The sequence below is a fragment of the Eublepharis macularius genome, chromosome 2 (genome assembly GCF_028583425.1).
Source record: "Eublepharis macularius isolate TG4126 chromosome 2, MPM_Emac_v1.0, whole genome shotgun sequence".
Taxonomy (NCBI): domain Eukaryota; kingdom Metazoa; phylum Chordata; class Lepidosauria; order Squamata; family Eublepharidae; genus Eublepharis; species Eublepharis macularius.
Genome location: NC_072791.1, coordinates 10473400 through 10499750, shown reverse-complemented (window position 1 = coordinate 10499750; position 26351 = coordinate 10473400). Strand labels below are relative to the sequence as shown.

At 44.9% G+C, this 26351-nt stretch overlaps 1 protein-coding gene across 4 annotated transcripts in view; it reads right to left on the bottom strand.

The window, feature by feature from the left end:
* Positions 1-26351, bottom strand: part of KIAA0586 (KIAA0586 ortholog) — a 152547-nt gene that overhangs the window by 117529 nt on the left and 8667 nt on the right. For all 4 annotated transcript variants that reach the window (XR_008596518.1, XR_008596519.1, XM_054971254.1 and 1 more), the window contains 12 exons: positions 25892-25931; positions 23055-23124; positions 18255-18420; positions 15628-15864; positions 13428-13593; positions 12316-12504; positions 10677-10797; positions 8946-9090; positions 5620-5661; positions 4238-4461; positions 2864-2936; positions 2369-2566 (listed from right to left, as the gene is read on the bottom strand). Coding sequence is in view for 2 of the 4 variants with exons in the window: in XM_054971254.1 (XP_054827229.1) it covers positions 2369-2566; positions 2864-2936; positions 4238-4461; positions 5620-5661; positions 8946-9090; positions 10677-10797; positions 12316-12504; positions 13428-13593; positions 15628-15864; positions 18255-18420; positions 23055-23124; positions 25892-25931 (1671 nt within the window). In the remaining 2 variants the exon portion in view is untranslated. The remainder of the gene's footprint in view (positions 1-2368; positions 2567-2863; positions 2937-4237; positions 4462-5619; positions 5662-8945; positions 9091-10676; positions 10798-12315; positions 12505-13427; positions 13594-15627; positions 15865-18254; positions 18421-23054; positions 23125-25891; positions 25932-26351) is intronic.

Below are 26351 nucleotides of genomic sequence, written 5' to 3'. Positions count from 1 at the left end.
GGATGTCGCATCACAACGTTTTCTTGGCAGACTTTTTTTTTTTTAATGGGGTAGTTTGCCATTGCCTTCCCCAGTCATTTACACTTTACCCCCAGGAAACTGGGTACTCATTTTACCGACCTCGGAAGGATGGAAGGCTGAGTCAACCTTGAGCCGGCTACCTGAACCCAGCTTCCGCCGGTATTGAACTCAGGTCATGAGCAGAGCTTGGGCTGCAGTACTGCAGCTTACCACTCTGCGCCACAGGGCTCTTACCTGAACTGCTATTTATACCTTGCAATATATCTACAGTATGCAAAAGATACAGGTCTTGCCCCAGTTTGCCATACAAATTTCAATATTGGGGAGGGGGCAGAAACAAGGTTTGTTTTATGTACGTATGTAATTTATAGTCTGCCTTTCTCACTGAGACTCAAGGCTAATTACATAGTATGAATACATATATGAACACATGCACATGAATTTGCCTTCCACGGAGTTAGAACATTGGTCTATCACGGTCAGTATTGCCTGCTCTGACGGGCAGCAGCTCTCCAGGGTCCCAGGCTGAGATCTTTCACATCACCTGCTATATTATCCTTTCTAAAGTGGGACCTTCTGTATGCAAAGGAGATGTCCCACTGCTGCACCATGGCCCATCCCTTACAGCTTATGCTGAAATCTGTGTGGGGGAAAATGGATTTCCGCAAGGACTTAAACTAAGAAAGCCGATGAAATATAGCAACGATGGACTTCTATCGTTTCGCAGAATGTGCAAAACAGGATGGTTCAGGAGGGCATTCCTGTGAAGAAGGACAGCTGTCGTGTAATGGATCAGCTCAGGGACCGACCTCTGTTCAGGAGGCCCTGGATTTTCTTCCCTTCCAGTTCTTCAATCCCAGCCCAACTGTATTATACTGTTTTACTTGGTATCTTTGCAGTTAGACTCAGAATGTTATCATATTTTGTCAGCTGCTCACTGACTGAATAGCTTTAATTTTATAGGAACTTTTGCCATTAGATTCAAATATTGCTACCACTAAATTGTAATCATATTTTGATTGATTTATTTGTACTCCACCTCGAGTCCCAGTGAGAAATGAAAACTATAAATGAAAATTAACAAATTCAGTTTTTTAAAAAATTTACTTCATTTATATCCCACCTTTCTCTCCAATGGCCACCCAAGGTGGATTACATAAGTCTCTTCTCTTCTTTTTTTATCCTCACAACAACCCTGTGAGGTAGTTTTAAGTGGGTAGCTTTGTGGGTCTGCAGTAGAACAGCAAGATTTGAGTCCAGAAGCACCTTAAAGATAAACATGACTTTCCAGAGTCAAAGCTGAGAGCTTTGTTGGTTTTTAAGGTGCAGGTAACACCTACTATACGCAGTGGTACAGTTCACAGTCCATTTCTCTTTATCAAAGAGCCATCCTCAACCATGTTGTTATAATATAGCCGTATTGCCTTTATGGGAGGGAAGATGGCATACAGTGAAATCCAAACAGAGTTACTCCAGTCTAAACCCATTGATGTCATCAGATCTCAGAAGCTAAGCAAGGTCAGTACATGGCTAGAGGACCACCAAGGAAGAATCTGCAGAGGAAAGCACTGGCAAACCACCTCTGCTTCTCAGTTACCTTGGAAGCCCCTTGCTGGGGTCACCATAAGTTGGTTGCGAGTGCGATTTGACAGCAAACATACATACATACCCCAAAGCCTCTTAATGACTGGTGAACAACAGCGACAATCAGTAACAGGGAAAGGCTGAACGACATCTGGAGGGAGTCCAAGGAACCAAAGTCGTATACAACTTGATTTGTGGGTGTAATCCACAACCACACCATGCAAGTGCTGACTTTGGCAAGATCCTGAGAATTTCTCTTTTTTTTCTTAAAGCAAGTAAAAAAGCACCTCAGTTCTCCCAAACTTTTAGCGAAGGGTTTTAGGACTGTCCCGTCTAGTCCCGTTGCTTTTGTAAGACCGGCTACCAGTACAGCTGTTTGCATTTCTGTGCAGTCTATTAAAAGCTAGCCTGTTGTTTGAATATTCTTCTTGTTTTACAATTATTATATTTTATTGTGTTTGGGGTTTTTTTATTATATAGCTTTAATATTGTTGTTACATTACATGAGAACAACCGATGGGTTGCAAGGTATCAATTGTAAAAATAAACTGAACAAAACATGGCCACGCTGCCAGTGTTCACAGCAGACCTGACCAGCCAAGAGGCTTCACACTTCCTGCCAATCAGAGCCTCGATGGTGCACATCTTTATTTCTTTCTGTGCCTGAGGTTTGACCAAGCACAACTCGAGGAGGCTTACTTTCGGGGGGCTCCCGAGTTCAAGCCTTACTGCCCCTGACGGACCTCAAGCTTTGCATTCTCACATTGTGTGAAGGCTTCTGAGAGGGCCTCGCAGCAGGCAAGGGCCGTTTGGCTGTGCTTCCTTGGGGATACCGAGACTGTGGTTTCATTTCTCTGCTGGCCTTCGCCTGCTTGACAGTCTGCTTGGCCTTGAGACCGAAACCCTTCTGGCGCGCATCGTCATTTCTGTCTTGCTCCCAGCCCTTCCTTGCCATTTCATCCTAAGCACAAAACATAAAAGTTTGAATGCAGCGAGAACATCTGTGGGCAGCTCTGACTTCTGATTCGCTCATTCAACAAAAATGAATGGGATACAGAGAGACAGGTGCGCGCAGATTAGAGGTATTGTGGCATAGAAACGTTCAGGTCACATTTTGCCAAATGCTGCAGTATATTTTGAGCCGTTGCCTGCTTCTATGTTTCATTCAGTCAACTGCAGCATAAAATAATTTCAATATGGGGTGTGCTTTCAAAAGTGGTGATATCCTATTACTTTGCTCATCTACCTGTAACCATACCTGGATTTCCAAGCTGATTGTTTTGATCCATTCGTCTACAGTCTTTCTGATCCGTATCTCCTCTAGTACATTTCTAAAAATATTAAGGAAAAAGAAAAAGGCAAAGACATCATTACAGACTGCTCTGGGTGCAGGTGGACTAGCTCTTCCTCCACCACCACAGTGGCGCATGAACTCTGTGGTAGACAGCTGAGAGAGAAAGGCAAGGACACCATCTTATGCGCGCACCTGGATCAGCTCAGAACAGTCTGTTGCACTTTTCCTATTACATTGTAGAACTAATGTTCTTTACTGGTTTGTATTGTTTCAGAAATCCCATTTTTTAGTCCATTATTTTAAAAATCCATCTTTCAAGCTATTCTCCTTTTGTTGGACTCCCATCTCTTCTTGTGGGTCTACTTAGTTTCTGGTTTTAATTTTAAAATTGAAAGGTGTTACCAGAAAGTTGGACTGTATGAACATCATGCTCTGGAGACTTCAAAGAGTGGAACACATACCTACTAAATGAAGGGGAAGAGAATTTGTTCAAACAAAAAGACTTTTGTGCCAAGGGGGAAGGCCTGCTTTCCTTTTTTTTTAAAGCACTGGGAATTAATTGGGAATAAAATTGGTTAGTCTTAAAGGTGCTACTGGACTCTTTTTGGGAATTTAAGATTATTCATGATGTGTAATATGGAGGGTTGGAAAGACCTGCACCATCAACATGGCAATAGACCACACAAACACAAAGAGTTTCCTAGAGTTATTTACCAGAATAGGACAAGCTAACATTCAAAGGGCTCAGAAATAATTTATTAAAAGAGAACAAAAAAACCCACCCACTCTGTGTCTATCATATATCATATATCAGTGCTGTCTTTCAGACGCCTACCTAGCTTTATACACATTTTATCTTACCCTTCTTTCAGAGGTCAAGGCATACAAGGTTTTCTCCTGCCAAATCTCATTTTGCTCTCACAACAACCTTGTGGATTTGAAGAGAGTAAACAACAATAAAGGACTGTGGTCCTGGGAGACCTATCAAATACGCTATAATACAATTTTGTTTAAGTCATTTTTAAATTTATAAAGTGCAAGGTGAAAGTGCAATTAACATCTATTGCATTATCTAGTCTGACATTTTAACCACTGCCCCACACTGGCTTTCAGAAATTAGTGCCTCAAAATTGCAAGATATTGTGCAAGCAGAACAAGCAATTTGAGATATGCCATGCTTACTCTGGTGCAAGCGTGAAGCTTTTCTCACACTTCTGTTTGCGCAAGGATGCTAAAGCATGCAGAAATCTTCCACTGGATCCATGCCAATCTCTCTAATGCCGGGGTGTGAAGGCAGATAAAAAGAAAAAAAATAGAATCACAGCAGCCCGACTCTACCTGTTCGCAGTCAAAGCATCGATGAAAGAGTGCAAGGCGCTGCCATCCTTTGCCCGAATAATGGCTTCCAGGTTTTCTTCAAGAACCTTCTTATTCTTGCGCACCACTCGCAGAATCTTTTCGGCATCCTGCAGTATAGACTTGGGAGCCTTGGCTGTCTCAAGAATGGATGGCTTGGGAAGAGGCTGAGCTTCAGTGGGTCTAGGGGGAACCTGGTCTTTTTGCTAAAATGGAAAGGAGACCAGCAAAGCAGATCTTTGTGGTTAAGAATGTACTGCGTGCCTAGACCGGAGATCGGAGCAATCCAATCATGCCCCTGTGAGAGTCATTAGCAAGCTCTGTTGAATACGGCAGAGATAACCATGCCCTGCCTGTCACAGAATCACAGAGTCGGAAGGGGCCATACAGACCTTCTAGTCCAACCCCCTGCTCAGTGCAGGATGAGCCTGAAGCACCCCTGACGAAGATTCATCCAGCCTCTTCTTGAAAACAACAAAGCAATCAGAGGTATATTATTACTTCTCAACACGGAGCTTTCATTCTTTGCCATCACAGGCCTGTCACTTTAAAAGCAATCTTTAATACTGGGCCTATTAAAAGTTTAACTGCAGTTTAATGTGCATAATTTATTTTAAAAAATAATGAGATGAAGTCCATGGATCTGTTATGCTGGCAGCAGGGCTTTCCTCTCATGCACAACACATATAAGGCTGCTTAAAGTTCTAACAATAAGTTATAACGGTGACGTTCATAAGTAACATATTATCCAGAATTCACACCACAACCACGCTTTCATCTATAAAATGTATTTCATTCTCTAAGAACAGAACAGTTACTAATTCAGACCAGAACCAATGGGTTGAAATTAAATAAAAAGAGTTTTCGGCTCAACATCAAGAAGAACTTCCTGACAGTTAGAGCGGTCTCTCAGTGGAACAGGCTTCCTCGGGAGGTGGTGGGCTCTCCTTTGGAGGTTTTGAAGCAGAGGCTAGATGGCCATCTGACAGCAATGCTGACTCTGTGAACCTGGGCAGATCATGAGAGGGAGGGCAGGAAGGGTTGCATCAGTGCTTAGTTCTTACATGCTCAGGGTAATGCTGATCGCCACCTTGGGGTCAGGTAGCAATTATCCCCTGGCCAGTTTGGCCAGAGATCCTGACAGTGTTTTGCCACCTTCTGGGCATGGAGCAGGGGATGGGGAGGTAATTGTGAATTTCCTGCATTGTGCAGGGGGTGTACTAGATGACCTTGGAGGTCCCTTCCAACCCCATGAGTCTATAATTGTAATTTTAGGAGTACAAGTCACACAAATATTTTTTTAAAAATCTATTTGGGTACCTTTGAGAAAAGGTGACAGATTATTATAAAAATAGTGCCAGTACCTTCATAAAACCATGCATGTCCGATTTCCATTCCTTTGCTTCCTGTAAGAAATAAATAAAAAGACTGTAACAATCTATTACACCTGCAACAAAAATTTTCTATGCAAAGGTAACGTAGGCTGAACTTTGAACAGTGGATGCCTGCAAATGATGCCGGTTGGAAAAGAAGTGATCTTGAAGGATATCGTGCTTCTGACCTTTGATGGGATTCAGCCGACCTTGACTGACTCAGTTAAGAGCCAATGGGGTTACGCTGGATCAAGCCCTGCTGCTAGAGAAGTCAATGCAGTTGCCAAAAAAGGTCTTCTCACAAGTCAGACTAGCCTGGATATGGTTGATCTGACCATCTGGATTCGCAGCACAGTAACATCGAGACTGGACTACTGTAATGCACTCTACGTAGGTCTCCCCTCAAAGCTGACTCTAAGACTTCAGCTGCTACAGAACACTGCATTTTGTTTACTCTCAGAAGCTAGACGGAGCACGCATAATCCCACTATGGATCCAGAGGAGTTAGCCGTGTTGGTCTGTAGCAGCAAAATAGAAAAGAGTCCAGTAGCACCTTTAAGACTAACCAACTTTATTGTAGCATAAGCTTCCGAGAACCACAGCTCTCTTCGTCAGATGCATGGAGGGCAAAAAGAAACTGGTCAGATATAGAGGAGGAGAGGGGAGGGCGGAGTAGATGCAAACAGCTCCTTCTGATATGGAGATGCAAACAGCTCCTTCTGATATGGAGATCAGTTTGCTTCTGTTGAGGAAATCAGTTACCTCTGATAATGAGATAACCGTTCATAGTCCCTATTCAGTCCCAGCTTGACAGAGTCAAATTTACATACGAATTCCAATTCAGCAGCTTCCCGCTGGATTTTGTTTTTGAAAGGTTTCTGTTGAACTACAGCGACCTTTAAGTCCTTGATGGAATGTCCTGACAGACTGAAGTGTTCTCCCACTGCTTTCTGGATGTTGCCATTTTTAAATCCCATTATGAAGTCACTCCACTGGCTTCCCATCAGTTACCGGGCCCAATTCAAGGACATGGCTATCACATTCAAAGCTCTCATGGTCTCGGCCCCTCATCTCTGTATCACTGCCTCTCCCCCTATGTCCTGCTACAGCAGCTTCGCAAATACCGCCCTGCAGCTGGGCAAAATCAACATCTGCCCACACACACGTGCTTTCTCTGTGGTGGCCCCCACTTTATAGAACGGCCTTCCTGAGGAGGTCAGGAAAGTTCCCACTCTCCCGGCTTTCTGCAAACCAGGCAAGACTGAATTATTCAGGAGGGCTTTCTACCCAGTTATGGGACTATGTTATAAGAAGTAGCTCAGAGAGAAGCATTGGTAGGGACAGAGACGCTTCTCTCCTCTGCTGGATACTGTTAGCTGATGTAGACAGGCACCTACTAGGGAGTTTCCACATTGATAAACATGCCATGTAAACTAGTTAAAGATTTGTTTCAGGAAGACTTCATCGTTCTGCTTTTTTTCCTCAAAGTTTCTGCTGCCATACCCTACTGTATCGCTTTCATTAATGCCCTAACTGGTGTTCATTACTGTACTTCGCCCAATGAGAGTCCTAGCCGTTGATTATATCGTATTTTCACTTGCACTGTGTAATCCGCCTTGGATCTCAGTGAGAAAGGCGGACTATAAATGAAGGAGAAAGGAGGAGAAAGAAGAAAGAAAACAAGAAAGAAGAAAGCAGCAGCTTTCTCATCGACGTCCTGGGGTAGATAAGCATCACCTCTCTGATTTTCATCTTGATGTTGTATCGTCTGAAGGAGAGCCCTCTATTACAACCCCATTTCCATGAAGATCACATTAGAGCATAACCCATGTCTTGAACAAAGTTTTGATTCCTCTGAGAATAAATCCCTTCTCCCTGTGATTCGGGTAGCTAATAAAACAAGTACAGAAAAATACATCCACTTGTGTCCAACAAACCGCAAGCGGCATAAAGTTTCCCCTTGCGATTCTGCTCCAGTAAGAGCAGAGAATGCTTACAAAAGTGGGTGGGGTGGGTGGGAATGGATACACATCCCTTCTCGCCCCCCCCCCACACTTTTGTAAGCATTCTCTGCTCCTACAAGAGCAGAATTGCAAGGGGAAACTTTATACCAGGAGCAGGCCCTGTTCCACCAAATACAGAGTAAAACTTTGGTTCAGGCTTCATGCCTTTAAGAAATCTTACTAAGCCTGTTTGCTGAGAAAGGCACAGCCTTTGCGAATTAGCTGTACCTGCACTGCGTTCCTTTCCTGAGAAAGTGGCCTTGGGAAGCCCCGTGCTTGGAGATGATCTCAGCTCTTGCCATACTCCCTAAACTTTCACACTGAGGCAATGTCCAATTAAGGAACAAGCCCTGATTGGTTCCCTTCAGAGGGCTGAGGCCCCCTCCGCTTTGAAGAAGCCTCTCTGTTTCTAGGCAGTTTACCATGCTACGCCATTCCAGACCAATCTTGACCTGCTATGCTACTTGGTAGCCACTATCACCTACCAGCTATGCGAGAAGAGGGCTCCTAGCTCCGTGCCATCTCCAGGATGCCCGGAGTGAGCTGGCAGGGATGGACTTTGGTAAGATCAACCAGCTTTGGAACCAACTCAGAGAATGTTCAGTCAGCACGCCAGCCAGCCAGTAGTATTTTAGCCAGTTAGAACATAGATAGATCAGCAAGCTGGGTTTTTTTGCCTTGCCTAAATGCTTTCACGAGTGGTTTCTGCCTAGCACACACTCCTATGTTCTTTCTTTAATAAACTCCTAATACATTTTACCTGTGTTCAGTGTTGCTTGCTAAGGAGGTACACGCACTCACAAGAACCCAGGAAGCAGGGGTGCATCAAACAAGCAATCAGAGCTCTTAGAAGCCCCTGGGGGGGTGGATCTGTTTGGTCTGGAGAACCGGCAGGGATGGGGGATGAGAGCCTCTGGGTCGATACCGGATGAGTGGGAGGGGAGAACCAGCACAAGACGCACTCTGGTGATGGAAAGGCACCTCTGTTGATGGGAAGTGAGGGTGGGATACCAACCATGGTTACAAAATGTCATCTGCAGTACTGCCACGGTCCAGGCGACACCACAAGAACTTAGGGTGCACCTGGTGCTGTCCCAGTTTATCCTCCAAACAGTCTTGTGCAGCCAAAAGAAACTAATTTGTTCACCAATGCTTCAAGCCAGGCAGAGATCAGCCCTCCAGCTTCCTAGCCTCTAGAGTCAAAGCCCAAGCCCCCCCGCCCCCCGTCCCCAAACCCAGCATCTCTGAGACACTACAGAGACTCCTTTCTGCACCATCAATTCTGGCAGCTAGTCACTGAGCACCGTTCTTTACCTGCAGAATGTCCTGCATGTCCCTCCTCAGTTGCCCGAGATCCCGAAGCACATCGTCAGCTTTCCTCACCGTTCTCTCGACCGGATTGAAATCCTCAACTGGGTTTTTAAATATAGGGAAGGGCTCAGTCTTGAGGGCGTCCGGTCTGCTCAGAAGGATATTTTCAAATAGTCAGGGGGGTAATAAGTTTATTCTTGGAGACTGTCAACATTACAAGTCAGAGCAGAATCGATACTGATCAAATCACTAGCTGATTTGTAGCATTTGGTAAGGATTTGGGGAATCAAGAGTATACAGCGCTATATATTGCACGTTTCTCGTGCACGATGCACAAGTCTGAAGAGGAACAGATGCAAAGAGGTTCAGGAATGGAGAGGACACAGACACCCAACTGCAGACTGGGTTCTTGCCGCAGTCGTACGTTGGTTGCACTGTCTTGTCTTTGCCTCGCCCTACTGCCTCTTCTTATTTGGCCAGGCACAAAAAGAGGGAGTTTATTTACTGAAATATTTATATCTCACTTTTCAAGCACGTTGTCCAAAGCGGCTCACATTCATTTAAAAAAATCCAATAAAGAGAAGAGGACAGCAGCAGATGATAACGCAAACGCGTTAACAAAAAACAAAATGAGCATTACTGAATCAAATGCACTTTAACTGAAGACAGAAGGCGGGTTTTAAAGGGCATATTCAAAACAGGCAAATTCGGCCAAAGACTAAGCAAAATAAAAAGCTTTCACCTTGCACGCAAATGCCGAAACAAAGTGGTAGGCAAACCTCTTGGGGGGAAACACAGAAACACAGTGCCACAGCTAAGATGGCCCTGTCTCTGGTCACTTATCTGCTGGTTAACATATCCAGAAACGGACCTCGACAGAGACCTGAGCGAATGAGCTCACTGACAGGAGAGGAATCGATCCTTTCCAAGTGTTTAACACCTGCTCCATTGCTGTTCATTTTGTCCATTTACAAAGAATGACAACAAAGCAAAATAATGCAAAATTTTTGTCCACTGGATAGGAAAAGGGAACTACAGCGCTCTCCTGAGCAAACTTACGTATTTCTAAGCCAATTCACTCCAATGGACTTAGAAGGATGCAACTCTGCTTAGGATGGCACTATTAGGCCAGGATTCCCCTGCAGGGCAAGGGATGCACCCACTGAGGTGCAAACACAACAGCTGGCCCTTAAGGCTCGGTGGTCAGGCGCAGGCAATGTAAGCCCTACAGATCTCCAAGGGACAACAATGCTGATTCGTACAGCTCAGAGGAGAGGTGTACAAGCAGAGCGTGCAAACAGAGTAGCTTGTATACAATCCCTGGGGGACTCTGTGGAGTCAGACTTTGCTAATTCCCCCTCCTGCTACAGCCCACTGATCCCCTCCACAAAAAGTTTGTTTAAATGGAAATGCTGTTCTCTCAGAGGAACTCTAGGGCTAGAAGTAGACCCACGTCAGCTGCTGGCTAGAGCACAACTCTTAAGCATATAAAGAAAAGGCATCTTCCAGACACAGCGTTCTGCTGGGAATGAAATCACTTTAAGCAGCAGCGGCATATAAGTCACCAATGAAGGAAACCTCTTCTAATGTTTCGGTTGTATGAACTGAGAGTAAGACACCACTGCAAATAAAAACATGGTTCAGTTTTCAGGACTGCTAGGAAAGTCTGACTTGCCCTCTCTCAATCACACGAAAGATTAACAGCTGGAAGCAACAAAGGAGATCTTTATTTACCGCTCTCTTTCCAAATGCCATGGCATTTTAGTGCGAATGGGTGGCTCCTTCCAAGAAGATGCATTCTGTCCGAACGGGGATGCCTGAGAATTCAGGATCTGCTCCAGAAGTCCCCCTCCACCTAGAAAGAGACAGCATGGCCGCCAACAACACTTGAGGTGTCATGTGTGTCTGCAGAAGGGACATGATTAGTCCCCCTATTTCTATGGTACTAGAATTTACATAAATATACATTCAAGATCAACACATGTGGCCTAAGACTTTTTTAATATAACAGAGCAATGATTGTGGCTAAACATCACGAGCGGTATCTTACGGCTCCGTTCGGCTGAAAGCGGCACCTCCCTCTGACACACAGACCACCACTTCTATTGGAAGGCGGCTCCATGTGTTAGGGGAAGGTGCTGGCATTGGCTGAACGAAGCAGCTGCCTTATACTGAATCAGACCACTGGTTAATCAAGGTCAGCATTGTCTACTCAGACTGGCAGCGGGTCTCCAGGGTCTCAGTCAGAGATCTTTCACATTCCCTACCACCTGATCCTTAACTGAAGATGGTGGGATTCTGAATCTTCCTCCATGTCTTACCTTGAGTCTCTTTATAAGGAGACTTGAGTATGTTTTTTTTTCTCCAACTGGTTGCTCTTGCTTTGCCCTTCTGCATGCAAAGCAGATAGTCTACCCCTGAGCTCTAGCCTCTCCCCAACACTACCACCTATCGTTTATCATCATCATCAACAACAACAACAACATTCACTTTATATATTGCCCTTCAGGATGACTTAACACCCAGTCAGAGCCATTTACAAAGTATGCCATTATTATCACCACAACAATAAGCACCCTGTGAGGTGGGTGGAGCTGAGAGAGCTCCTAGAAGCTGTGACTGACCCAAGGTCACCCAGCTGGCTTCAAGTGAAGGAGTGGGGAATCAAACCTGGGATAACATGATTTGAGCAAGCACACAACAACACATAAGAAGAATTCACACTTCACCAGTCTTTAGTTGGCCATACAAATCAGATCTGGTCGCAATGCAAAAATCCAGCAAGTAGCTTCACTAACTCCAGGGGAACCCGTGTTAACGGGACAGTGCCAATGGTTTTGGTATTCAGTGATAGCCATTTCCATGCTCCTGAATGAGAACAATTGAGTAGGAAGACCTTTTCCATGTGCCTGTCCTACATTCTTTTTTGCTCAGGAATTATATACATTGGATGCTATAAATTGGATGCTATAGATAAGGCAGGTGTCCCCAACCTTTTTGAGCCTACAGGAATTTAAACACAAGGAGGTGGAGCCAATCACAAAATGTCAAGGAGTGCAGTTATGCGTAACTTGCAACAGCAAGCAGATGCTCTGTTTAACAGGTTGCCTTTCAAAATGAACATACTGTTTATAAATATTTCCTTGCACACACAAATCTTACCTTCAGGCCCATAGTGAAAATCTTTGTGTTGTGGTGGTAGCTGCTGCTGTAGCAACTTTTAAAAAATCTGCACACTCAGTGAGATCTCCAATGGCCAATCAGAAGCTCTGCTGAGGAAAAGTCCCACCTGGCCCCACCCACTTTCTAAAAACACTTGGCAGTTGTCAGGAAAGGTGTCAGGAAAGATTTTGAATCTTCCCCCGTGTCTTACCTTGAGTCTCTTTATAAGGTGACTTGAGCATGTTTTCTTTTTCTCCAACTGGTTGCTCTCGCTTTGCCATTTTGTGAGAAATTTTAGCATCTTTAGAAACCGGCACAGGAGCATATCGCCGTGGCGCTGGTATCTTCAGAGGGGATTTTTGCCTCCGACCACCGTGGTTTCCAAACTGCCGTGAAGAGGCTGAAGTTATGGAGGACAAAACACAATTCCCCGTTAAAGAATGCATGTCGAACGAGAACAGGAAATGAAGATGTTGGATTCGTCCCAATATTTTGTAGTGGGGTGAATATTTTCGTCCCACTACACCGGTTTGGTTAAGAGCGGCAGGACTCTAATCTGGAGAGCCGAGTTTGATTCCCCACTCCTCCACTTGAAGCCAGCTAGGTGACCTTGGGTCCATCACAGCTCTCTCAGAGCTCTCTCAGCCCCACCCACCTCACAGGGTGTTTTGTTGTGAGGATAATAATAACATACTTTATAAACCGCTCTGAGTGGGTGCTACGTCATCCTGAAGGGTGGTATATAAATCGAATGTTATTAATATTTAAAAGGAAAGGAAAGTCTTCTCTTGCTGGAGAAGGAAGAATTTTCCATTGGCACAAAACTGGCCTTTAAGGGGGCACAAAACTCCTTTCTGTTGCTATGGTTTGGGCCAGCTGAGAGTCTGTGTGCTCTCCAAAGTGACCTAATTTATGACCACTGCTCTGCTGGCAGAGGTTGCTGCACAAGAGGTAGGCGTGAATCTACAAATCAAAGCGCAAAGAAAGCAGGCACAAGCAGCTCTCGACTCCACTTCCGAAACTCAAACCATGGTTAGTGCAAGCCTCGGTTTGGGGCCCTGTCTTAATGTTGACACATTAAATGTTGTTAGAAGCCCCTGGACACAAGGGCTGCTCGTTTTTGCGTTTTCTTGCTTCTGAGTAATTAAGACTAGTTGATTAAGTAAGCAAGCAACAAATTCAGTTGATCCCAGCCTTTTGATTTGATAAGGGCTGCAGTACAAGCAAAAAAAAAAAAATCCGAACAATGTTATTCTCTGGGATCCTTTGCAGGGCATGTGTACACTTGGGGTGGTGTTTTTAGAAAAACCAAACGTTTCTCACCTTGGGTGTTCATTGGGGCAGCGGAGAATAAATCCTGCTGATGAGGAGCTATCGGGTTGGGGGGTGGCTTCCCTGTATTCACTGCAAGTGTTGTTTCTGTTTTCAAAGGTGGGACATCGACAGCTTGAAAGCCACCCGAGTTCAGTGCTGAGTTGATTAAATGGGACTGGGGGAAAAAGGTAAAAACCTTTGAGAAGGTAAAAACTCTCTTCGCAGAAGAAAAGCACCATTTGTACGTGACCCTGTCCTATTCCACCTGGACAACCACATGGCTTCCCTGCAGAAGCACAATCAATGTACACCAAGGGACAGGCGAGTTGACCGTTGGGCAGGGGTCCCCAACTTTTTGGAGCCTGCACGCATCTTTGGAATTTGGACACAGAGTAGCGAGAGCTACTGCAAAATGGCTTCCATAGGAGGTGGAGCCAATCACCAAAGGTCAGTGAGGCCGTGCGTAACTCGAGTAAACAACTTCTGCCTTAAGAGGTGTTAACAGAATGCCTTTTAAAATGAACATATATTGTTTAAAAAGTATTTTCTTGCATACACAAAGCTTACCTTCAGTCATGTTCTGAAGATCTTTGTGCTGCGGCGAAGCAACTGTTTAAAGAACTATACCGCCAATTAGACCTCCAAAGGTCGATCAGAAACCCTGGCCTCTCCCACTTTCCAAAATCACTTGGTGGGCTTCAAGGAAAGTGCCAGCAGGTGACATCGCGCCCACTGGCACCATGTTGGGGACCCCGAGTTCAGCTGTTCTCTCCAGCCCCATTTGCCACTGGCACAGGCCCAAGAACCCACCCCCTTCCTGATTACTCCCCTCAGCCACTTTCTCCTACACAGGACCCTTCCTCCTTAAGAACTTCCCGTCAACAGATACTGGCAAAGATAAAAGCACTGGGGGGGTGTGCTTTAGGCTCACCATGTGCTTTGTTTCGACTGGGCTGCTGCCCATGCAAAGCAACTGTGGAGCCATGCTTTCTCCTCTGTGCCATTAATAATGTTAAAACGGTTTGCACCACCATGCTTAAATCCACAATCCTATGCAAATTTTCACGGGAGCAAGTTCCGTGGAGCCTGCTGGCATTCACTTCTCTGTTAATACAAGCAGGATTGAGGTATAATGGCAGCAGCACCAAGTTACTGATTCAGAGTGGCACAGTAAACCAGTGTCTGGACTCAATAAAGGTGTCCGGGACAGCCTCGCCAGCTGCTCCCTGGCTGGGTGGCAGCGCACTCCCCTAACGCGCCGACTGCACTTACCAGCTGAGAAGCAGGCCTGACAGGAACCAGCTAGGTGCGGCGCGGCTGGCCAGCCAGACCGGCAGCTCCCAGGAGAGGAGAGGAGTGGCAGCCACACAACAGCGCCAGGGGTAGGTGGGCAGAATGAGCCCACAGCGGCACAGTCCCACCACCCTTTCCAATGGCTGCACTGGCAGCCCACTGAACAGCTGACAGGAAAGGACAGAGTGACCGCCAGGCACAGCCTCCAGCTGGCCCCCAAGACACCAGACTGGCACCACACCGCTGAGCAGGATGCCGATCCCACCCGACCCGGGGGGGGGCTGCCTTCAGGACCGGCATGCCCCCGCAGCTCTGCAGCCAGGTGGTGATGGGGGGCGGCTTGGGGGGGTTGCCAACAGGAGAGGGGCAGCAGGACAAGGTGGAAGACAGCCCCTATCGGCAGCCTAGACAGGGGCAGGGCCAAAGCATGCAGCCACATCTGGTCCAGGTGTTGGGACTCAACTTGGTGGCAGGACTGTGGGAGCAGGGACAGGGATGGCATTAGGGGTGATATAAAGGAGGGCTCCGTTCCCCTGGCCAGGAAGGACAGAGAGTAGGAGTTTGTCCCTACTCTCAAGGTCTCCCCCTGGCCCTGTGCCTAGTCCCCGGGGACCTCATTCTAAGGTCTGGGGGGGGGGGCAGCCCTCTCCCACCCCCAAGGTTATTGGATCCCGGCCAAGCAGGCAGCTGAAGCCAGGGACAGGGGGCGGACCCACTCCAAAGGGGCCGGCACGGCCACCCCCTCGTCGCCGCCGCTGGAGGACCCGCCAGGCCCTGACAAAAGGAATAACACAGTGACACACAACAGGAAACGAGCCTCTTCCATTGGAGGAAGGCACTGCTGTTAGGCAAGTGGCCCAATACAACCCATCCCGTTCAGACAATATCACAATGCTTTCCGTTTCCGCGCTGGTACCTGAATATTCATTTGCTGCTGTTGCAGTGTTTCCAGATGTTGGATCCGTTGTTCCATGAACAGATTCAGCTGTTTCTCAAGCTCGCCAACTCTCTGGTGACAGGGGGGCTTCTCCAGCTGCTGGGCCTTCAAGTTGGCCTGCTGCTCCACCACATGCTGCAGCTGCTTGTCCGTTTCCTGTAGCTTACTCAGCATTTCAGAAACCGAGTTCACTTTGGCTTCCAAGTCGCTCTGGACCTGAAGGAAAAGCCATCATTCAGAGGAGCCGGGAAGGCCAGACCCTCCCTTCTTTCCTTCCTAACTGGAGCTGACTGGATGCAGAGGGGAGGGGTAACTGCCTCGTGAACCAACCATGATGGGCCAGAGGACTTGGAGGGCTGAAGGACAGATAACGGCTCAAACGGGTTTGCGCTTAACTAAAAGCAGAGTTTGCAGCGTCTTTTGGAAGCGCGTAAGAAAATGGTTAACTCAGCTACTGGTGTTTCTGTTTTCAGTTTCAGGTATGTACAGATTCTTCTTTTTTCCTGGTAGGTAGCCGCGTTGATCTGCAACAGAACAGCAGGGTTTGAGTCCAGTGGCACCTTAGAGACTCACAAGGTTTTCAGGGTATAAACTTTTGAGAGGCAAAGCTCTGAAGTATTTAAAGAAGGGGAGCCTGGACTCTGAGAAGTTTATACTCTGAAAATCCTGTTGGTCTCTAAGGTGTCATGGGACTTAAATCCTGCTGTTCTTTTTTCCCCCTGGAAGTGCAAAGGCGCAATTGGATACCAGCTCCATCCAGCACATCTCACCGATTCAAACCTTCCTACATAAGAGGCAGGCAAAGGGAATATTCAGATCAGAGCCTAAAACACGCCCCTCCTTTAGCTTTTACCGTCCAGCCTGATGAAAAGTTCTGGACAGCTTGTTAGTTCTCGCACCCTTTTGTGTTACTTTGTCTTGTCTTAATAAAAAGATATGACGTAGCTTTTTTATTTTGCTTTGAACCAATACAGCCCCCGGCAGCCTTTTTACAAATCAAAGCTATCATTTGTTGTTTCGTTATCACAGGAATACACGAGAATCTCAACAGGCAAAAGCCTCTAGTCTTCCCATACAAAGGTACAGTTGGTAAGTCTTCCAGACACCTGAATACAAGTTATAACAACAACAACATTCGATTTATATACTGCCCTCCAGGACGACTTAACACCCACTCAGAATGGTTTACAAAATATGCTATTATTATCCCCACAACAACAATCACCCTGTGAGGTGGGTGGGGCTGAGAGAGCCCTGAGAGAGCTGTGACTGACCCAACTTCACCCCGCTAGCTTCATGCGGAGGAGTGGGGAATCAAACCCGACTCTCCAGATTAGAGTCCTGCTGCTCTTAACCACTACAACCAAACTGGCTCTACACATGTCCGCATCATCTCTTTTCTTCCAGTAATATTACTATGCCTAACTGGCTGGCTTCCAGGCCAACTACAAAAACACCCACAGACTCGGTCTCTACCAACACAAGGGACTCACCCAGTATTAACTTTTTCATACATTACACAAAAGGGGAAAAAACCTCACAAAACAATTTGAGAACTGAGTACATTTCAAAAGACACAGAACACTGGGAACTGGTTAAATGAAAAAAGAGGAGAAATTAGCTGAGGAAGCCGTTTTATACACAAATCTCTACAAATATAGGAGGTTTTTAGAACCTTTAATCTCTAGAGTGTGCTGTGAAGGGGAAAGGGTCTTTCTCCACACAATCCATTTTTGTCTACAAAATAGTAAAGAATCCAGTAGCACCTTTAAGACTTCGTCAGATGCATCTGACCAAGAGAGCTGTGGCTCTCGAAAGCTTATGCTACAATAAAGTTGGTTAGTCTTAAAGGTGCTACTGGACTCTTTACTATTTTGCTACTACAGACTGACACAGCTTACTTCTCTGGATCTATGATTCATTTTTGTCTGCGCTTCCAAGGAGATGTGCTCAGAGGATACAGGAATGGCGCCTGGTTTTGACTTTTTAGTCGACCGCTTACTTGCAAGGCAAGCAACTCTTCAAATCAGAACAGCAGCTTCTGCCTTGCTAGTTATCACAAGGTTAAACTGCACGACATTTGACCAGTACTTCGCACATTAAGCACTATAAAGGTTTAATGATTTAGGGGAATTCGGCATATATTCTTCCCTCAACAGAGTTACAGCTAAAAAATAATGTGAGTCATGAAACAAACTGTTAGGGGGAAACCAACTAAAATACCAGCAAAAAGTGGATGCATTACCCAGAAAGAAATCAACACTGGCGTGTCCTAGTAATCGAATGGACAGAGATGATCAAAGGGGGTAATTAGGATGACAGACAAGAATTTGCATCCGCAGGCGTATACACAATCTGCGACTCCATTTCAGTCCTTCGTTGGGCTTGATTTTTTTGCATGTATGCAGAAACGATGTGACTAACCCTATCATCCTATGCTACAGCTCCAAATTCTGCAGCAAGCCAATTAAACTTGCATCTAATTTGCGCAATATGTTCCAGTCACAGGGTTACGGTTTCCAAAAAGCAGAACCTTGTTTCTCTTTGAATGCACACACACATCCCTGACAGGGACCACATGCCCCCCCCCCAAACCCCTCCCTTACTTTGAGCAGTGGAGCAGCAGAAGCAATGGCTGCTGCCGTTGCCGCTGCAATGGTGGTTGCCGAATCCATCTCACTGTGCGTAGACTTGGCGCTGTTCTTCTGGTCCGGGCAAACGCTATCGAGGAGCTGCACCTTCACCTCTTTACACACAGGAACATTCTGGATTCTAGAGCGTGAGATTAGTGATTTGCACAGTCAATATCAAGTACATTTGCATAAACAATGCCATAGGGTAAATAAATGCAAGTTTACATAGACACAGCATTAGCAACAATCCAATACAGAGAGGAAGAAATGCTGAAACAGAGCATAAGAAATTCTAGGACTGACATAATTCTAGCCTGATTTGTTTGCTGGCGCCTGGATTTTTTATGCTATTTGGATTAACATGGATTAATATTGGATTTTATGCTAACTGCAATAATGTTTTATCGTATTTTATTTTGTTGGAAGCCGCCCTGAGCCCGCTTGCGAGAAAGACAGGATGTAAGTCGAATAAAATAGATGAATAAATAATAGAACTATACCCAGTAGGGTCAAGATTTCTTTTTATAGGCACCCTCCCCCTCAATTTCTCTTCGGAGAAGGAACTTTCCGTAAACTAATTCCCCCCAGCATTGGCATGCAAGGAGGCGTTTGGCGGGTTCTGCAACAATAACCTTTCATGAAAGAAATACTATTGCTTGGCTCTTACAGTCTGTTTCAATCGAATGAAGGGCATTTCTGTTGGCAGAGCAGGGGAAGTGAGTTCTGCCAATTCCCCCCCTCCAAATGCAAACCGCCCTTCTCCTTCCTTCCCTATGTTTTTTTATGAGGGTTCCCAGAACTCCAAGTGGGAAAACTTCACTCACGAAGCTCTGCTCATGGATCTCGCAGGATCCATGCCCAAATTTAGCTCACAGCAACAAGAACAGCCACATTATATATAAATAGTCAGCATTGTCAACCAGTTCAGACAGCCGTCTCCCTGCTCTCATAAAGAATGCACACACAGCACAAACTTCCTCATTCGCAATCTAGAATTATGGTTGCAATCTGTAGCGCTCCACTTCAGGCCACATCACCCTGTTGGGGAGTTCCGGGAATACAAAACTCTGCATTCATTCCAAGAGGCTTCTCTGTTGGTAAAAGGACAGGAGACAGGAGAAAGGTCAATGGCTCTCAAGCTTCACCCATCCCATTGCCGGCTTGCACAAGCGCCCTGTACTTAAGGTTTGAGTACGCAACTGCACCTAGCCTGCAAAGAGCAATTAAGGGGCCATCTTACACCCTGGCAGCAATGTGACCCCCTAGGAGGGACAGAAAATTGGAGAGGCCGAATGCTAGATAGAACCTTTTCCTCGAAATTGCTGGAAGAGAAGGATTGACCTATAGTGGGGGGGGGGGGGACAAAGGAGAAAAATTCCCTGGACACAAGGGGAAGAAAGCAATTCTTTGCACTCCTTGGTCCTTTTTGAGAGGAAGGAGCTTTAAAACCTGGGCTCCCTCTTAATGGCTGCCATTACCATGTGGAACCACCAGAGGGCAGGCAGCCCAGACAAAGACTCAATGGATGAATAAGAGAACACTGTAACTTTAAGTGTAAATAGCCTACCGTAGACTAGTCGTGGTATGTATTGCAGAGGGACTGAAGATTGAGCACATGCACCTTTACTTGGCCTCTGTTTAATCTGTTGTTGGCCAAAATGTGTGTGCAGACGTTTTCTTTTTAATAAAGTATCCTGATACCCATACTTCGCTATGGAATTTAACTACTTTAAATCCAGTTATTGTACTTATCGGTATGTAACATTTTTTGGTTGGGGGGGGGCGGTGTTAGTTGGTTTTGTAGTATAACAGCATAGTACCCAAGCTTCACAAAAGTGTTTGAATAAAGCAAAGCTTGTTGAGGGGATGAGGTGTGGAATGTTGTGAGCCCCAATCAGCCCGCATATGCAAATGATCCTGAAATGCTGGCCCAATCAGGGAAGAGTGGCCAAGCTGGCAGTGGGTGGTGGTGCAAGCAGGCAGCAGCCTGCCAGCCACACAGGGAAGTTGCATTCCTTTGAGAAAACACATTTGACCCCTTTTTACCCCCTTAGGTGGCGTTCTTAAAGTCCCTTCTTAGTGGGTGCTTACATCATGAAAGGAATGTTCTCCCCAAATTTCATGTTTCTAGGTCCAGGGGTTTGGGCTGGGTGTTGATGAGTCTGTCAAGACACTTTATCTTTTTAGATAGCTAGCGAGCGAGCGAGCGAGAGAGAGAGAGAGAGAGAGAGAGAGAGATTTCTTATTACTTTCGGGCACCAGAGGAAGGGAGGCTGTTGGTCAATAGAATGCTAGACCTCACGGAGTTCAAAAGTGTGGTAAGCCACCCCTGTAGTAGGTTCCCAGAGCTAACTGGAGATGTAGGTGCTAAGCAGAGCCTGTAAACAGGAACACTACGAGTGCTGGCCCTCTCAGTGGGAAAGAACTGACCGTGCAACAGAGATAGCAAGAGAGAAGTGAAGAACTCCTCCAGTAGCTGAGTGGGCTCAGGAGAGCAGTGCACCGCTGGGCTGAGACCTGGGTCAGCTGCTGAGTGTCTCGATCACTTGGAGGGCCCAAAGATGAATGTCAGTTATGGGTCAGTGGAGCCATTATGCGACACAAGCCAGTAACTTGTGCGGGAGTAATCTCTATCTACTGGAAGGCATTCCCAAGGATTATTTGTAACTAGATGAAAGGAGGGAGAACACAGCAAAGAAGCAAGCTACTTGCAAAGGGTCCAGGATGACCAAGAAGAGCAGAACTCAGCCCACTAACACTGGAACACAACACAGGAATCCACCCCAAAAAAGGGGGGACTTGGGGATAATAGCATCAAGATATTAGAACTTGGTACAGCTAGCACCAGGGCTTTTTTTCTGGGAAAAGAGCTGGTGGAACTCAGTGGTGGAACTCAAGACCACACAATGACGTCACTTTGGGTCATCTGGAACAAGGGGGGGGGGAGATTTTTTAAAGTTTAAATTGCACTCGGCAAAAATGGTCACATGGCCAGTGGCCCCGCCCCCTGATCTCCAGACAGAGGGGAGTTTAGCTTGCCCTCTGCGCCACTCCTGTCTGGAGATCAGGAGGCGGGGCCACCGGCCATGTGACCATTTTCAGGAGGTGCCAGAACTCCATTCCACCACGTTCCCGCTGAAAAAAAGCCCTGGCTAGCACAATATGGTTCCCTTCTTCCTGAAGAAGAAACCATTTAGCTTGATAATGGCTGAAACAAGACAGGGTTTCAAATGTTCAGTGCCTCCAAATGCTGAGCTCTCATCTTCAAACACCTTTTTGTTAGAATAACTGACTAAGGATCTTCGCTGAATATGAAACTTAGTCAGGACCAGTTCAGAGAAAGGTGTCCATTCCAGACCTTGGACGGCATGATACAACATTTTTCTCCTAATCTTCTCTTCAAAAGCAATGAAGAGTAATACCGCACCTATTAGGCCTACAGGATATCCACTCACGGATGTAATATCGGAACCAGGAGAAACATGACTCTAAAGTCCAGTGCGTGTAAGTCCAGGTCACATAGCTAATTCCTATCCTATTGAAATATTGCATCCATACATAGATATCTGAAAAGACAGGCCCACCCAAAGGACGGGGCACAACAAAACAATCCTGCTCCCTCACCATGCAAGAATGGGTAAAAAATATCACTTGACCTGAGTTCATGTTACTAAATACATCATCAGCTGATTCAAGCATCTTCAGGTCGGTTCCACCCATTTCTGTATCCAGCAGAAGGCATGCAGCAGTTAGCATTTATGATAACAAAATGCATAAAAGTTCTCACCTTAGGACAACTGGTTAAAACTTTCTGATTTCTTCCAGCCAGCTTTAATTGTATACAGAGGAGCCCTCTCCCTCCCATTTTAAAGTCAACAGAATTGAACATGCCAGCCCTTCCTTTCAAAGACCCAGCTTTTTGATGGTTGTTGTGGGTTTTCCGGGCTGGAAACATTCCACACTGTGACACTGAGAGATCTCTGTCTTTTGGTGCTACACCTCTGAAGATGCCGGCCACAGCTGCTGGCGAAACGTCAGGAACTACAATGCCAAGACCACGGCAATACAGCCCGGAAAACCCACAACAGCCATCGTTCTCCGGCCGTGAAAGCCTTCGACAATACACCCAGCTTTTTATTTCAGATGTTCGTGTTTACCATATTAAGGATATAACCGGTTATACAATCCCCTTCAACCTGGAAATTTTATTCTTAGATCAATGGAATAACATGGAAATACCTAAAATCAGAAAAGAGTTAATTAGCACACTATTAGTAGTGGCTAAAACATTAATAGCCCAAAATTGGAAATCACTGAAAATGCCAACAACTGACCGCTGGATGACCAGAATTTGGGATTACTACATACAAGAAAAATTTTACGACAAAATCTTTCGAGCAGAGCTCTTCCCAAGGGAAACAGACTTCACAACAAAATGGGATCTCTTTTTTGAATATATATCTAAAAATAATTTACAAACGCCTAAAAATATAACAGTTTATATTTTGACTTTATAAAATGCAATTTAACCATGATCATATATGCAAAAAATCAAGATCAAGATCTTATTAAATAAGGAGAAACAAATAATGTTGTAAATCTATATCATCTTTAGGATGTTTCTATTTGTTAACTAATGAATCCTTACTACTTGACTATATGTTTGAATTTATATATAACGCATATCACAATGTTTAATATTTGCAGAATACCTTATATGCTTTGTGTAAATAGTTAATTTTGATCTTAATACGTTTTTTAAAAAATGTTTACCTCTGCTTGAATACAGCTCTTACAGCCTCCTTTTGTCCAGGGTCATACTGGGATATAAAAATGTCGGTTGCTGTGAACGAGAACCCAGAACAGACATTAATAAGTAACACCCAGAAGGTTCACAAAAAATGCAATTTTAGAAAAAAGCAACGAGAGTTTGTTCAGACACTACTCACTATCAGAAAAATCAACACATATCAGATATCAGGCACATCTCCTTCTATCACTGCTTGGCTCTTATGGTCGCTCTTATCACTCAGAGGACATTATGGTCTGTGATATTCAGTTCTTCACTTCAATGCACATCTTGATTTTGTGACCACAAACCCATTTTCAAGTGGAGCACGGATCACTATAGCTGAATATAGGATCTACCTTTAAACTTCTTGTTCAACAAAGGAGCAGGGCTTTTTTTCTGGGGAAAGAGGTGGTGGAACTCAGTGAGTTGCCACCACAGGGGGCAACTCTTGGCGGGAGGTAGTGCCTCTGGTACCACATGCATGTGCGCAAAGTGCGTGCATGCTCCCAGGACTGCACAATGACGTCACTTTGGGTCAGCTGGAACAAGGGGGGAGTTTTTAAAGTTTAAATCACCCTCGGTGAAAATGGTCACATGGCTGGTAGTCCCACCCCGATCTCCAGACAGAGAGGAGTTTAGATTGCCCTCCAGCTCCACTCCAGCAGTGTGGAGGGCAATCTAAACTCCCCTCTGTCTGGAGATCAGGGGGCGGGGCCACCAGCCATGTGACCATTTTAAAGAGGTGCCGGAACTCCGTTCCACCGCGTTCCATCTGAAAAAAAGCCCTGCAAAGGAGAATAAAATTATATATTCAAAAAAGAAAAGGCATTGCCAATTAAATCGAATGTTGTTATTATTATTACATTGAATGTTGTTGTTGTTAATATTATTATTATTATATATTGAAAGTCATCTACCTAATCATGCACATCAAGACACACTGCATGTTCCCCAATAATCATGGGACGAGGGGCGGGGAGCATCTATTCCAAACATCAAGATCAGGAATAAAATTCAGGCTTGCTTTGTAAAATAAGTATTACATCTCATTAACTGTAAAGAAATTGGCCTGTTTGGGTCAAAAGAGTTAGGTTTGCCTTGGCCAAAGATTGTATGAATGGTAAGTAAATGACAGGGCTTTTTTTCAGGGGGAACGCAGGGGAACGGAGTTCCGGAACCTCTTGAAAATGGTCACATGGCTGGTGGCCCCGCCCCCTGATCTCCAGACAGAGGGGAGCGGCGCAGAGGGCTTTCTAAACTCCCCTCTGTCTGGAGATCAGGGGGCGGGGCCACCAGCCATGTGATCATTTTCTCTGAGGGCAACCCACTGAGTTCCACCACCTCTTTTCCCAGAAAAAAAGCCCTGGTAAATGATATCATAACAACAACAGCATGCTTCTCAAAGAGACTGGATAAAGATACAAGAAGAGATGCAGAACATGCTTAATCTCGGGTCTGAGCTAAATCCGAAAAATATGCTATTAAACATTCTACCAAATAATGTAGCAAAAGAACAGGGAGACCTTTCCTGAAAAGGTCAGAAAAGGTGACCTTTGCAGCTGTCACCTTTTCTGGTGACAGCTGCAAAAGTATTATATGCAGCAAAATGGGAAAAAAGAATTATGCCCGGACACGCCAGTGTGGATAGACAAAATTTACGAATATGCATCAATGGCCAAACTAACTTCTTATGTGCACAAGAGACCAACAGCGGAATTCTTGAAAAAATGGAAAGATTTCTTTGACTACTTAGGTTAAAACTAAGATAAATTAAGGTAATATGATAAAAAGATAAAACAGGAGAAATGATTGATCAAAAATTACTGATACTAAAGTTTGGGTATAAGCAACTAAGGAGAGAGAATGAGAGCTATTATATAATTTCGTTGTGTTGTCATTTACTCTGAATATATTTTTCTATTAGCCTAATTTAAATTCAAATGTAGTGCTTGTAAAAATGGTTACTTTATTAAATGAAATTTACACTCTGAGTGCTAAGTCTTTTGCAGTAAGGAGAGCTCACAGTTTTTAAAGCACCTTAAAAATTAACAGATGCACTTTCTACTGTTATATCTTTTTAAATATTTTTTTAAGTGTGCTTCTATACTGCCCTTCTGGAGAGATTAGTGCCCACTAAGAGCAGTGAACAAAGTCAGTGTTGTTATTATTCCCACAATCCAGCTGGGGAGCTGGGACGGAAAGGAGTGGCTTACCCAAGGCCACCTGCTGAGCTCATGGCAGTAGCGGGAGTCAAACCAGCAGAGTGCTGATTTGCAGCCCAACCACTTAAACACTATGCTACGGCAGCATATATGTTGAGAACATTCCCCCAAAGCCTGCTTCGCAGTACAGCTGCCATGAATAAGGCCTTTTCAAGGTTGGGGAGGCAAGGCCAGGGTATGTGTACTAGTTAGATCATCATTATTTTATCTCTTCTCTTTTGCAGACTTACCAAATATAATCTTTTAAGCACAAGCTTAATAAACAAAAATATTCTTTTTATCTGTATAGTGTCTCTTTGGTTCCTGGCTTCAACTAAACCAGTGCCTGGCTGATTTGGCCCTGCTATTTTTGTAACCTTTTTATGGAGATTGGACAGAGCTGTCTCTTGAGTAAGATCTGGTAAAGCTAGGGGCTTGTTTTTCTCCAGCCTCTCTAGCAGTCAGTTGGGGAAAATGGTGGTAGCCTACTGATCCTCTGCTGGGATCACTGGAGTCTGTTCTGTTTCTTGTTTTCTCTACATTAACCGACTCCTGTATTGAGGAAATACTGCAAAACAAGAAAAGAAAAACAGAAGTGGGTTCCTAAATTACATTACCTTTTTGCTTATTTCCTATTACAGCTTCACATGAATAAACCTGTGGTGGGAGAAATGGCAAAATAAGCCTCTGTTCTGTAAATCAAAACTTTTGTACTATTAGTTGCTTCTAGAGGAACAAGGAGTACCAGTGTTAAGTAGGGACATAAAATATTAAATGATTAACCCTACTTAGGAAAAAAAAGACTGACTACTTTGGAATTGGGGGTCAAAATGACCCTAAATTACAGCAAAAAATGGAAGCCTGATAGCTCTCTCAATCATGGTATTAGCTACTAAGAAAAAAAACCATGTCGCAAGAATAACTTTCTTCAGCAATGCAGGACAATGCAGAGTAAAATTTGGAATCGGGGGTCAAAAATACCCCTCATTGAAAACATCAAAACCCCACAGAAATATAAATGAAGTAAAATTGACCCAATTATTTTAAAATAAGGTTTGGTTTATACACCACCATAAC